Below are 13,684 nucleotides of genomic sequence, written 5' to 3' on the forward strand. Positions count from 1 at the left end.
CTCTGGGAGGGCTAATTAAGCACATGAGCACCTGGGCTATTGCTTTTTCTAAAGCAGGGATTAGTTTTTAATTGCACTGAGACTGGCCTCCATGGCTGCCACAGGAAGCAAGCATGACAGTCCAGAGGAGAGGAAGGAATCATCCAGATCCTTGCTCCTATCCTGAAAACTTGGAGCCCACTCTAGGAGGATGCCACCCACTGAGACACCAATGACTGGACATGATGGGGCTGAGAAGTCCCGTGAGTGGGACCTTTCACCCATCCCAGACAAACCTGGCATTCCTTTCAAGGAAGTTGAACCCATCCAAAAGAAGGAACATAGCAAAGTCAAAAGGCTATGGATCTCATAGAGCATTGCCGCTTCCTGGCCTGGTTCGTCCTGTGTCTTGGAGGCCCCTATGCTGCATGTGATTAGCAGATAGTTATCACTTCTTAATTAATTTCTGCAACACAGGCCAACAGCTGCTTACCTATCTCCTCCTAATCCGGTTAGTACCAGTTGAGTCTACTCAACAGAGTGGACTGGGAGGAAATGTGTTTTTCCCTTAGGACGTTTCCAGGCTGTCTGGCCCTAATGAGTTGCTGCCAGAAAAGGACAAGGGGACATGGCTGTATGCAGGGGATGGCCAACTGCACCTCTGGCCACAAACTCAGGAGAGTTCCTTGCCTGTCGAGATCAACTGGGAGCAATGGGTTTATCCCAGGATTACACAGAACTTGGGATATTCAATGTCAGTAGCTGATTCCCACAGTCGAAGAACCTGCATCTGTCATTTAATTGGAAAAATAAATTCTGGGTTTTGGCTAAAGCAACATCTCATGTGGGGAGTGGTCACAGTGGAGGGCTGCAGTAGAATGGGGTGAAACAGCATTGGCTCAAGTGAAAGTCATCCTGCAGAAGGTTTGAAAAACATTTCTGGAGATAGATCCAAGCCACTTGCCCACCTTTGGCTGGAGGTCTGATCTGGTCAGGAGCACGTGGGAGAACATGGGTCAGCCAGGATGCTGAGCAGTTTGCAAAATATATCACCAACATGGAGTAGGACCCAACCATAGGGGTGGGGGAGAAACCCCAGATTTGGAGCTGGGGTGCTCAGTGGCAATGAGGCATCCCCTGACTTACTAAGTTTGGAGCTATCCTGGGGCACATTTGGCGTTTGCTTGTGCAGATGCATTAGAGGAAATTATTTGGGGACCTGTGGGCAGCAACTGTAGCCTTCATATTTTCTGAAGGAAGAGTCTGGCCACTTCTGAGGACTGGCCGGTTCTAAGAGTCTATTTATTGTATGACCAGGGAGACAGCATGTCCTGCTCTGTTGTGCTCTTCCAAGGGTGTTCCCCCCAGCCCATGGCTCTCTGTGGGACTGAGTGCTCCAGGAGAGCAAAGCTCTGCCTGTGGGCAGCAGTTGTCGGGGGACTCTTGTGTCAGAGGCTTTACTTTGCTGAGGACCAGCAGCACCTGCCAGGTTCTGCCAAGAGCTCAGTGCTGCCTCGGCCTCATTCTGGCCTCAAATAGGACTGGTTGGGCCAAGATCAACACCCACCTGGCAGGAGCTGTGCACTGAGGTCACTGCTTGGGGAAGAGGCCATCTTGGCGTCTGCTGGCTCCTTTTCCCTTGCGCCGGCAGCAGCAGCAGCAGGGAATGGCCACGTTGCTCTCTCTGTTGGAGCAGCCAGTCCAGCTCCCTCTCCAAGCTCCAGGCTTTGCATTGCATTGCAACAAGTGTGACTGGTATCCTCTAGCTGGGATATGGAGTTGGTGGGGGACCCTGTTGGGGTACAGCAAGGGACTCATCCCTAAGCTTTGCATTTGCACCCTTCTGTCTGGGGACAAGTCTGGGGACATTATACAGGGGCTCAGCTCCTCCACAGCCCCAGGCATGCTCGTTGTCATGGGGGGCCCCATGCTGATGCTCCTGAGGGTTTGGTTTTCTCATCAGGGTTCAACACTCCGAGAGCAGTCTGGGTGCTGGTGGCTGAGGCTCCACCAAGCAGGGAGTGTCGGGAGGTGCCTCCTGTTTGCTTCCCTTGCTCCTCCCCCAGGAGCTGAAATACAATTTTTAGGATCAGCCCCTGGACACGCAGCTGCTGGTAGAGGGATCCTGGCCAAAATGAGGGGCCCTTTCCCTGCCTCTAGCCCAGCTGTCCCTTTGGCTCTTGCAAGGACCAGGTGGAGCTTTGCCAGGGTCCCTTAATGTCCTTGGTCAGCCCCATTCCCCCTGTGCTGTCTCCTAGCACTGCAAAGGTGTCCCTTTGTGGGTGCCCCACACAGCAGCTCTCAGAGCTCTTTGCTGCTCTGTCTTCTGCAGCCCTCAAAAGTCAGGCAAGTTCAAGCTGCAAATAATTTATTAAAACCAGATGTGCTCGCTTGGAGCTGCCACGAGGAATTTCAGGGCGCTCCAGCCTTGTGAGGGCCAGCGCTGAGATCCTGGCGTTCCGCTGTGGAGGCGGGACAAGGCTGAGGACTGCCCAAGGAGAAGTGCTGCCTTCTGAGCCCATTGCCTTTCCTTCCTACCTGGCCTCCCCTGGAAGGCTCCTCAAAAGGAGCAGAGAGGGAATTCCAGCCATTTATAAGAAATTTGCCTTTTAGAAGAACACTTTCTCTGCATGGTTCAAGAGCAAATTGGACTGGGCTGCAGAGTGGGGAGGGAAAGCAGCTGGAGAGTAGTGGAAGACAGCACATCCTGAACGGCATCTTCCTCCTGCCGGAAGCAGGTATGGGACAACAGTGCAGAGATCTCACTCTGTTCCCTGGCCCTTTTCAGCAAAAGCAGAATGGTCCAGTTGGCCCTGAGTGCTTTATTTCAACCTCTGCCACTGCCTTACCTCATAGCCACGGGCATGTCCCTTCCACTTCCATCCCTCACCAGTTCCTTTAGCCTGAAGGGGTTTTGGCAGCAATCCTAGCCACTCTCCTGGGTTTGGGTGTGAGAGCGTGGATTTTCAGGATTAGTGGGAGCTGGGATGAGCCAATGCTGAACAAAGGAGATTTGGACTCCTGGTCCTGATACACACCAGAGCCAAGAGTAAGGTGGTCGCCGACAGGCAGCACATGCTTGTGGCTCCCACGCAGCCGGCACCTTCAGTCAGGAGAGGACACGGCTGAGGAGAGCACTGGATTTTTTCTTCCCCTGAATGGAAAGCAAGCCGATCACCTTTAACTTTGCTGCTGGCATTCCCCAGGGCAGTCCAGGTGGAAATGGGAGATCTGGCCTGAACATGAGGCTGAATTTCCCTGTCTTCATCCTGCTGCTGCTCACAGCATCCCTGCATTTTTCTCTCCATCCCTGTATTTTAACTCCACTTGGACCATGGCACTGCTCTGCACCATCCCTGCAGCCCAAGCAACAGAGGATGGGAAAGCAGCTCCTGGCCAGGGCTGTCTGTGGGCCTGGTGAGGCTCATCTCACACTGGCGGGCAAATGGTGGATAACCTCTATTTTCAGACTTTCCTGAATCAGCTCGAAGCACTTGAGCCTTCCCGTCACTGAATGTGTTTGGAAATGAGTAGCAACAGAGTGAGTGAAACACAAGCTGCAGCCAAAGGTGGAGGGAGAAGAAAGACTACAGTAACCCATCCCAGGAAGAGATGCAGGCTGGGAGCACAGAGCAGCAGGAAGAGCACAAGGAGCTGGTGGCAGCATGAAGCTCCTCACCATCAGTACATGCCAGCAGGTTCTCCTGGCTGTCACACCCCTATGCATCTAAAGCATGGGAGTGTGTCTCAGGCCCGCTTCCAGAACAGACAATAGTGTCCTTGTGGCCAAGAGCCTGCTCCTGGGTGTGAATGTAGCGAGGGGAGGCTGAGCTGCTCTGAGTTTGTTTGGCCTTTTGCCCCCACCCAGGGTGATGGCCAGGGGGACACCCAGTTGCCCATGAGGGCAGTGCAGGGGCCAGGGAGAAGCAGAGACCACAGGCAGAGCTAGGTGCAGCTGTGGAAAATGAGTATCTCGGTGCAAAGATGCACCAGCACATGGTAGCAAAGGTTAGGTCCAGGGTGGTGGGAGTCAGGGCTGTGCCTAATTATGGAGTGCCACACACTCCAAAAACCTGAAAAACAATCAATTGCAGTGGCAGGGAGGGAGCCAAGCTCCATCACTGTTTGACTTCAGGCACAATGAAGGTCAGGTCAGGTTTGCAGAGTAACCTGGGGCCTGGTGACTGTTCACCTGAGGAAGCAACTTTGGAGGCAGGTATGGCCCTGGCTCCTGGGGGATGCCCAGCACAGGTGCTCCACATGCCTGTGGAGGAGCTGGATGTGCCAAGGGCCCCTGCGCTCCCCACTCCAGATACAAACAGACTCAACTCTTCAGCTGCCAAGGTCCTTTTTCATTTTTGTAAAGCTGACAAGGCCAAGCCCTAAGAAATTAAAGGAACTGAGTTTCCTCACTGCTCAGTGTGGTTGTTGTGGGTGACTAAGAGGGGAGACTTGGCACGTGGGCTGTGGAGTGAATTGGGGGGTTGTGATCCACAGATTTTATTAACAGAAAAAGGTGTTTTTTATGACCTCAACATATATGGCTTCTACAGCTGCTATTGTACAGTAAATGAGGGACAAACCCACCTCAGCTTTCTAAGTTATGTTCCAGGACAAGATCAAAATCAGTAATTAAGTGACACAGTAATTTTCAGCGATTCCCCTTCTGATGCAGAGATCTCACTGCTCTGAGCTATGGAATGCACCCTTCCTCCATCCTTCCTTGTCCTGTCGTGCGTCAGCTCTGTGCAGCCAGTGCAAGTGAGCTCATACCAATGCCAAGAGCAGAAAAACAGTAAAAGCCAAGTGAATCAGTTTCTTAAAACTTATTTTAATATCCATGTCTCATCTGTTGGGTAGAGCCAAAACACTCTGGCCTGGTTTAAGTTACAAATTCTTCATACACTTTAAGTAAATGAACAGTGTGGCAATAGGGTCTGTTATTGGAAGTGAAACCCATCTTAACAAGGGAAGTGTTGCAGCCAGAATTCTACCAGGGTTCTTCTTCCCTGCTATCAGCCCCACAAGGCTGCCACTGCCCCTGGCCCTGGATGGGTGTCACACAGCAGGAATAAATGCTTCTGACACAAAACTAATCATACCCCCAGAAATGCACACACTGGATGGCCAAGAAACAATGGGACCAGGATAGAAAAAACCCTTTTAGAATTCTCCCCGATGTGGACAGATACCAAATCACCAGTTTTGGCAAATGGGATGAAGCACCAACCCTGATTTATCCTGACAGAGGCTGAATAAACATGTTGAAGCTGCTTGCTGGACAATTAACTTCTGGCTTAGAGCAGCAGGCATGGAGAAGGCTGAGAGAGGATGGCAGAGGATTTAAAGATGCAGTTTTATGTTCTTTGTCTAAAACACTACAGCAGTTTAGACACCACCTTAGATACAGCTGCAAGGGAGTAAATCCAATTAAAAGTCCGAGGAAAAATAGTAAGAAAAAACAAAGCAGCAGAGTTCTCCACTTCCCTGGCCTGTTGCTTAATTCCAACAGACTGCTCCATTTCTCAGTTAGCAAGTTCCTGATCAGGTTTAAGGACAGTATTTGCAGATGATGGCTCACAATAAGGTGAACAAGTGGCAGCTCTGAGTGCATGATGGAGAACAGCACTTGCCAGGAGATGCCACTAGGGTAAGAGAGCAACCCAAACAGATGCCACAGCTGTGGGTATAATCTTCGAATTGTCCCACAAAGGGACTGGGTTAGGAAGTGCGCACAGGGTGGTTTGGTTTTTAACCACCATCCTGAATTGCAGTAGTGCAGTGCTCATCTACACCCCCAGGACAAACCCTGCTACTCAACACTGCATCTTTAAATATTTCTGGCTAAGAACTCCTGCCACATGTTAGAAGCACTCCAACCTGGCTGCCACATGTTCAACTGCTGCGCTTTTCATGTTTCGTTTTCCTTCCATGGGGGAGGGAAAAGGAAGCAGAGGGGGAGGCTCCCATTTCACAGCAGGCAGGTGCAGCTGAAGGTACAAGACCCCTCCAGGCAGATTACAGGAGGGAGACAGTAATTAGGGTGTTTGCTCCTTTCAAAGACATTATCTCATTCCCTGCCATCTGAAATTGGATGCAGTGATGGCAGCAAGTTTCCTAAGTCAGCAAGTTTGAAAAGTGTCAAGGGAGAGAGGAAGCTTTGCTGCCAAGTCACCCAACAGAGAGGACCAGACAAGGCTTCAGCTTCGGAATGCTCTAACAGGAACCGGATCAGTAGAGAGCTGTGTGGGCACAGATCACACCTGTGACACCTGAGCCGTGCACCAATTCCCGCCCACTCTCTGCCTGCCAGCCAAGATCAGGCTCACAAGTGTGGAGAGCTCGGTATGAGCATGATGGGCTGGGTCTGCAAAAACAACAGCACTTTAACACATTAAAAAGGTGCAACCATTGTGACAGCCATGAAGCAGCAGCTGAGACCTTGTGGCAGCCTGAGCTGTGACCCACTCTGATCACAGAGTGACGCAGGCCTGTTCTCCCAGGGCTTCACCACCCTCCTTGAGAAGGTGAATCATTCCTAAGAGGCCACCCCAAAGGAGCAGAAATATGCACCAGCTGCAGAATAGACACTGCCACCAACCTGCTAATACGGGTTTCACTGAGACCAGAAAACTCTTTTCTTCCAAAAAATTGTTATTTTTAAAAAATTGAAATTAATTAAGGGTAAAACACTAACTCTAGTGCCATGAACAGGCAGGATCAACTTTTTTCCCCTCCAAAGGGCAAAGAGTCATATACCATCCCCAGCTGAACCTTGGTGCTTCGAGCTTTTCAGGAGATGTTACCTAAACTTTATTAAAAGAAAAAGAACAATGTTTAAATATCAACACTGGACTAGCCCAGTCTTTTTTCCAAAGTCCACATTCTTCATATGAAGCACACACGGCGTCCTGGATTCCCCAAGGCTGCATGTTCAGAAGTTCACAGTACATGGAACCATGTCTTTTCGTATTTTTTCTTGAGTTTCTCCTCCTTGCTCAGAGCAGCCACCCTGTTGTGGTCACTGACTGGACAAACCTCAAGCCATCTCCTATCCACATAGCTTGGCCTAGATGCCGAAGGCTTTCTGGATGAGAGTTGATGTTGTCATGCTCTATGGATGGAAAAAAGCAAGAGAAAAAAGCACCCGGTACAGGTTTCTTGAGACCCTTGTGGATTCCTCTGTTCCAAATGTGTTTCCGAAAGTCTTTTTGCCGGTTTCTCAAGCAGTTTTTGGCCTATTACTCTGTCTCAGTTTGAAGAGCTGTTATTGGATGATCCAGAGGTTGAAGCAATTGCAGCTCCAGCTGGGCTGCTTGTGGATACAGATTTGCGGATGTGAGGCAGCAAGTAGGGGTCACAGGCCAGCTGCTGGACATCTATCCGGTCCTCCTTTCGATAGGCCAGACACCGCCTGATGAACGCCTGCAGCACCCCAAAGCCAAAGCAAAATTAGTTTTTTATGACAGAAACAGGAAGCTTTTGACTCTTTGGGAGCAGGGCCAACGTGACAACCCCAGTGCTGAAATTCCTGCCCTAGACACAGCTCAGCTCTTGCACTAAAGCTCATCTTTCATCAGGAGAAGCATGAGCAGAGGCACCTAATGCTCAGCCTGACAGCTGCAGTAATCATGGAATCACAGAATGGTTTGGGTTGGAAGGGCCTTAAAGCTCATGTCATTCCAACCTCCCTGCCATGAGCAGGGACACCTTTCACTAGACCAGGCTGCTCAGAGCTCCATCCAGCTTGGCCTTGAACACCTTCAAGGATGGAACATACAAAGCCATTGATCACTGTGTGATGGGTGAGCATTAAACACAGGACTCCTGCTGGTTTTATTGAAATCAGGAGGCTGGGACTGCCTGTGCTGCCTGACCCTCAAGCAGATTTACCTTTGCTTCTGGTGTGACTACTGGCTTTGGAGGGAACTGCACCTCAGTAGCTTTCAGGATTGTGTTCTCCTGCAAAATATCCTGTTGTGACTGGTTGTGACCGAAGGGCTACCAAAAGAAAGAAAAGAGTTGTTAAAGGTTGGTGTCAGGCATAAAAAACCTGCAGATCTACTGTTTATCATCACCTGACATCAGCATTTTTCCAGGCAAGCAGTCCACAACTGCTGGGAAGGTGCTGTGGATACCAGAGGACCAGGACTCATGCCCAGCTGAACAAAAGGGATCAAGCTGGAACATGTCTGGCTTGGCCAGTAGGGATCTCCACCTGCTTCCAGACCTTGTGGGTCTGTTACAGAATTTGTGATCCATCTGAGCTGGCAGAGATTCACCCACTTGTCTCTGCTGGGCTGGTTCCACATGTCTGACTGACAGCACTGAGCAGCACACGTGTGTGTCAGCCCCGGCTTTCACAACACTTGACTACAAGGGACTCCCAAAAACAAGAGCCCATGGGAATGCTTTCCCTTCTCCATCCTATCACTCCTGTTGTCATAAAGCAAACTACCTTTTCTCATGACAAATCGGCTTTTCTGGATCTACACTCTTCCCTTCCAAAAGCCATCCTAAAAAATTCTAAAGTGGGTCTTTGTATCTACGGTTTTTTTTCCCCTAAGCTCTTGCAGCCATCAAGACCAAGAGACTCAGGGCATTGAAAGTCTCACAGACAAGACCAGACCAGAAACCTCAGTCCACGAATGACACACCTGTCCTGCCCAAAACAGCCTCAGTGGGAAGATGCCCAGTGGAAAGAGATGTTCTACAGAATGTCTTTTCTGAAGGACATGCTAAAGGTAGAGCACAACACAACCTAGTCTATGCTCCCCACTTCCATTAGCATGGACTCTGCCCTGGAACTGATGGCAAGGAGACAAGGGAGCACATTCCAAGTCTGTGGAGAAGGAAGCAGAAGCCTGGGTTGCCTCCCAAAAGGTTTGGGAAACACCACTAAGAAAGGGAACGAAACACCTTCTTACCTTTCTGCCATATAGACATTGATAGAAGATGACTCCCACTGACCAAACATCAACTTTATTTGAAATCTTTGGAGGTTCTTTCCCAACCACAAAACACTCTGGTGGCAAATACCTGATTAGAAGAAAGTGTTAAGAAGTTACGAGCAGCAGCTTCAAGTATTTTCCATGATTTCCTTTAGAACAGAAAATTCTATGATCAGATACTGGCTTGGGACTCAGGGGTCCCATTTCATTCCTGTGCATCTCTGGGCCAAGATCACCAGTGCCTACTCATTCTGGGAACACTGATTCCAAGGACTCTCCAGACACTCGTGTTCTGAGCTAGTCAGCACAGTTTCTTTTCACCAGAGCACATAAAACAAGCCCATTCTCTCTTATCTTCAGAACTGGTATTTGCTGCTGAAAGAGTTTGGCTAACAATTCCACAATGAAAGCACATTGCCAAAATACATATTTTTAGAAATACAACCCCAGATGCCATGCCCCAATTAAAGACACTCAGCTTCACTCAGGGTACAGCTAGTTTCATTTTTAGGAACAGAACAAAGCTGTACAACACAGAATGGCCCAACAAATGTTCTGTTGCCCATGGTGACAGTTTGCAGCTTGGGTGACATCTAAGAGTCACACTTGGTGGCACTCACCAGGAGTCTGTTCTCAGCCAAGGGTGATACAGTGACACTTGGCACAGAAGATAAAGAATTGCTGAAAACATGAAATTCAAGTGAATCTCTGGGTATAGATAACACTGTGAGATTTACATCTTTTTTGAGAGCTAACTACAGATCTTCACCTCCTCATTTCAGAGGAATACTCCTTTCATTTCCCTGATGCACCTGAATTTCCAAATAGGTACAGTATTTCCCTTGTTCTTGCTTACGATGCAAGACAGAGGCACTCTGGACTATGAAAGAGCAGCCAAGCCTCACTCTGGAGCTTCCTATCTCAGCAGCATATGCAGTTTTTCACCAGTCTTTTGAATATGAGCTGACCTATTGAACAGTGAAAAGCTGTTCAAAAGGAGCTGTGTGGCAACAAGAGCAGTTTCCAGGTTCTCAAACCTCCAGTGTGTCAAGCTGTCACAGCCAACAGCAGCACAAACAGAGCTGACACACTTCCAAATCTGTTTATAAACTGTTCTTGATCTTAACTTGCAAGTGCCCCAGGCATCACTTACCAGTAAGTACCAGCCCCCTGCGATGTAAGCTCCATGCCATCAACTGAATTGTAGCTGTCATCATCCATGATTTTGGAAAGTCCAAAGTCTGTGATTTTTATCTCTCCACATGCAGTACCATTGACTAGAAGAATGTTACCTAGACAGAGGAAGTAAACAGCCCTTAGGATATACATTTAAGAAGAATAAAATTTCATTGAGCTCTGCACTGCACAAGGACAAGGGACCTACAGTGAGCTGCACCAGGTGTTTTAAACTCTCAAAACCTTGAACTTCAGAGACAACTCTGGGACTGCCAAGTGCTAGAGCTGATCTGCCCATCTTGAACGACCTAGTGACCTCATATTGCTTGGAGCCTCCAGATCCTGAGCCCTGTTAGCCAAATGAGCTTCAAGCCCAGGCTGTTTTGACCCCTCCCAAAGGGCAGGTCAAAAAGGAGGATTAAGGAGAGAAGTACACATACACAGTTATGACTCATTCTGCCCAGAAGTTATGACTTGCCCTATCTGCTCAACATGCCACAAACTCTCTCCTTCCTGACAGTGCTCCCCAGTGACTTTCTAAGCTCAAAAAGGACAATTACTGCTTAGGCAAGAGTCTTTCATAAACCCATTAAGAAGTCAGATCATCACAGTTTTTCTCCAAGCCTACAATTAAGTAGCAGAACTGTGTGTGATGGCAGTGGATGAATCACAGCTCTAGGCAGCTGCAGGCAGAGCTCAGAAAACCTGGGAACAGCCAGGGAGGAAATGGGGTCACTACAACCAGTGCAACAGCACCATCTCCTGTACACATGCTGCTGCAACAAACCACGTCACAAACCAGTTACACAATGACAATGAGGTGCCACCAGTACACGGAGACAAGTCAGGGATAAGTGCCCAAAGAGATGAATTAATTTACTGGACTTGGGAAAAAAAGGCTATGCAGCTAATATGCACCATCCCAAACCAGAGCATTTCCATTTTTCCCCTTGTGGCTCTGCCCTAGCGGTAGAAAGAAAATTTACACCACCATTTGGGGAGGATCTCCACAGCAGATGTAACTGAATTAACTCAAAGGCAAACCCGAGCAGTCTTACTGTGCATACTCAGCTTTGGAAGCTGACATACAATCTAAAAAAACGAACATTTCAAAATTAGCTTCTGCCATCAAAACTTCAGGCAGATGACTGCAGAAAGAATAAGCCAGAAAAATGGGAACATGAAGCACACCAGTAACTGTGGGAACCTTATGAAGCAATAACAGAGGCTCTCAACAGCAGAATACAAGCAGAACATTACAAAAACAAACACAGCCACTTGGTGGTTCACAGTCTAAAATGTTAACACCTCCTTGTTTCACATGTTACACTTCCTTGTTTTATGTTGCAATTCTGGGAGACAACACCCTCTACACATTTTCCAAATGTTCTATGCCTTTTATGTTTTTTCTTGTTGCAAAATAGCTTTCCCACACAGCCCTGTCTTCTTTTTGCTATCTGACCAAAGGAAACTTCCTCATATTACCTGTAACCCAATACATTTCCTTAGCATCCTTAAGCATGTCAGCACAGCATACCTGGTTTAAGGTCATAGTGTATGATGGGAGGTTTGATTTCATTTAAGTATTTTAAAGCATTCACAATCTGCATGATAATGGATCGTGCCTCTTTCTCCGACATTAGTTTGTGCTGTTTCAGGTAGAAGTCCAGATCATTCCCCTCACAGTATTCTAACACTGTACAAAACCTGAAAGAAAAACAGGCAGTTAATGCACCTGATAGAAACCAGAACATTTTGTTACTGCTCGTCTGTAACTCACCTATTTGGCTAATATATTAAAGTAAGAGTCCTTCAGCCTATTAATCCCTTTCTAAAAGTAAGCTACCAGGAGGCACAGGCCTCAATGCTCAACAGTACAAAGGTGAGAGATACCCCATTAAAGACCCAGAGGCTGAAAGCTGTATCAGCTGAGGCATTTACCCAGGGCCAAGAGCAGGATTTACCAGTAAAGTACCACATCTGACAGAATACACCACATTGGTTTGTGAGCTGGAGTCCCTAGAAAACCAGTGTATGCTGGAAGTATGCCTTGGTTATCTCTGCAGTAAAGTCTAACATTGGTGTGGACACCTTGACTCTCCTAGAAAGTTTTAAATACTTTGTCTTTAGTGAATAGGTAAACCATGGGAAAGGACAGAGCAACACAACTTACGAGTCAGTATCCAGTGAGAAGTAGTCATATAGTTTAACTATTCGAGGGTGATCCAGTTCTTTGTGAATTCTGTACTCTCTACATGCATGTCTGAAAACAGCAAAGTCTGAGCATTAGTCATACAAGTGACTTAATTCTAATTTTTCCAGACAGTGAATCCAGACACAGCATCCAGCTTCAATCAAACCCATGCACGTTCCTCAGACAGCTTCAGAAAAATCAAGTGAAGAAGGTACTGCACAGAACAGCTCTTAGGAACCACAGAACCTGACTGCAGCTCCAACCCTGGCAATGCTACAAAATAACTCATCTTGTTTAATGGTACTGTTCGCCGAAATAGAATAAATAACCTCATAAGTCCTTAAGAGATCAAAGACAGCTGAATACAAAATTCAGCAAATTCTAGAAGAATTCCATGATGCATAACAGCCTGATTTCCAGGCTTCAAATACAGCTTAGTGACTTGTTGGGGAATTAAGAACACAGCTTTATCTTCGTAGTCCCATGGAGAAGGCTTGGCTGTCAACTCTCCAAAGTTACCTAACCCACAGCATTAAGGAGCAAGTTACCAACAGCAAAAGGCTTCCAGTAAAGAGTTTCTTCCTAATACTTAATTTAACCCTGCTCTATTGTCAGGTTGAAGCCATTCCTCCCTTCTCCTGTCACTCCAGGCCCCTGTAAATAGTCTCTTTTCATCTTTCTTGCACGCTCCCTTCAGGTAGTGGAAAGCCACAATTAGGATGACTTACTCTAGGAAACAAAGGGAAAGGGGAGACTTCCAGGGAACATAATGCAAGTGTGTACCTGAAAGATGGGCAGGAACACCATTTCCCATGGAACTGCTTGAACATTTCATAAAGAAGCCAGTTCAGCACTTCCCTCACAGAGCACTGATGCTTTAAAATGCGGAAGTATAGGGCTTATACAAAACTCTGTGTGTGTATGCACACATTTAAAACATTTCTCATCTGACCAGAACTTTTGCAAGTAGCTACTGGGATAGAAAGTGGCTTTTGAAATGCGGCAAGCACAGGGAAAAATTGGCAGCCTGTTCACAGGATAACCAAATGCAGGAGGAACTGGAAAACATGGCCGGCTGCTTTATAAACTCACTTGTGGTAGTTTTCTTTCTTCTCATCCCTCCAGTTTTTATTTAACTGGTGTATTTTCACAGCTACGTATCTCTGTTCTGTTAAATCAAATGCCTGCAGAGAGAAGAGCTGAAAATCAGTAGAAATCTCAGGCTCAAGTTAATACTGCAAAAGCAGACAAACTCTAACAAATCAATATCCCCACCCAGGAAATCAGCATTAAAACATAGTGAGGGAAAAGCAATCCATTTTAACGCAATAAGTTGCACTAATGAGTTCAAGCAACTCTGAAAACAATTGAATCTTCTGTGCTT

The 13,684-nt window shown here is 47.5% G+C and overlaps 1 protein-coding gene across 9 annotated transcripts in view; it reads right to left on the reverse strand.

Annotated features, from left to right (window-relative positions):
- Positions 1-4,790: 4,790 nt before the first annotated feature.
- The window catches only part of TLK2 (tousled like kinase 2), a 45,546-nt gene continuing 36,652 nt past the window's right edge, over positions 4,791-13,684 (reverse strand). For all 9 annotated transcript variants that reach the window (XM_088179646.1, XM_088179647.1, XM_088179649.1 and 6 more), the window contains 7 exons: positions 13,393-13,484; positions 12,280-12,369; positions 11,644-11,813; positions 10,084-10,222; positions 8,907-9,018; positions 7,873-7,980; positions 4,791-7,404 (listed from right to left, as the gene is read on the reverse strand). In XM_088179646.1, the coding sequence (XP_088035772.1) occupies positions 7,231-7,404; positions 7,873-7,980; positions 8,907-9,018; positions 10,084-10,222; positions 11,644-11,813; positions 12,280-12,369; positions 13,393-13,484 (885 nt within the window). In that variant the 3' untranslated portion in view covers positions 4,791-7,230. The remainder of the gene's footprint in view (positions 7,405-7,872; positions 7,981-8,906; positions 9,019-10,083; positions 10,223-11,643; positions 11,814-12,279; positions 12,370-13,392; positions 13,485-13,684) is intronic.

This window comes from Sturnus vulgaris, chromosome 27 (genome assembly GCF_052056855.1).
Source record: "Sturnus vulgaris isolate bStuVul1 chromosome 27, bStuVul1.hap1, whole genome shotgun sequence".
Taxonomy (NCBI): domain Eukaryota; kingdom Metazoa; phylum Chordata; class Aves; order Passeriformes; family Sturnidae; genus Sturnus; species Sturnus vulgaris.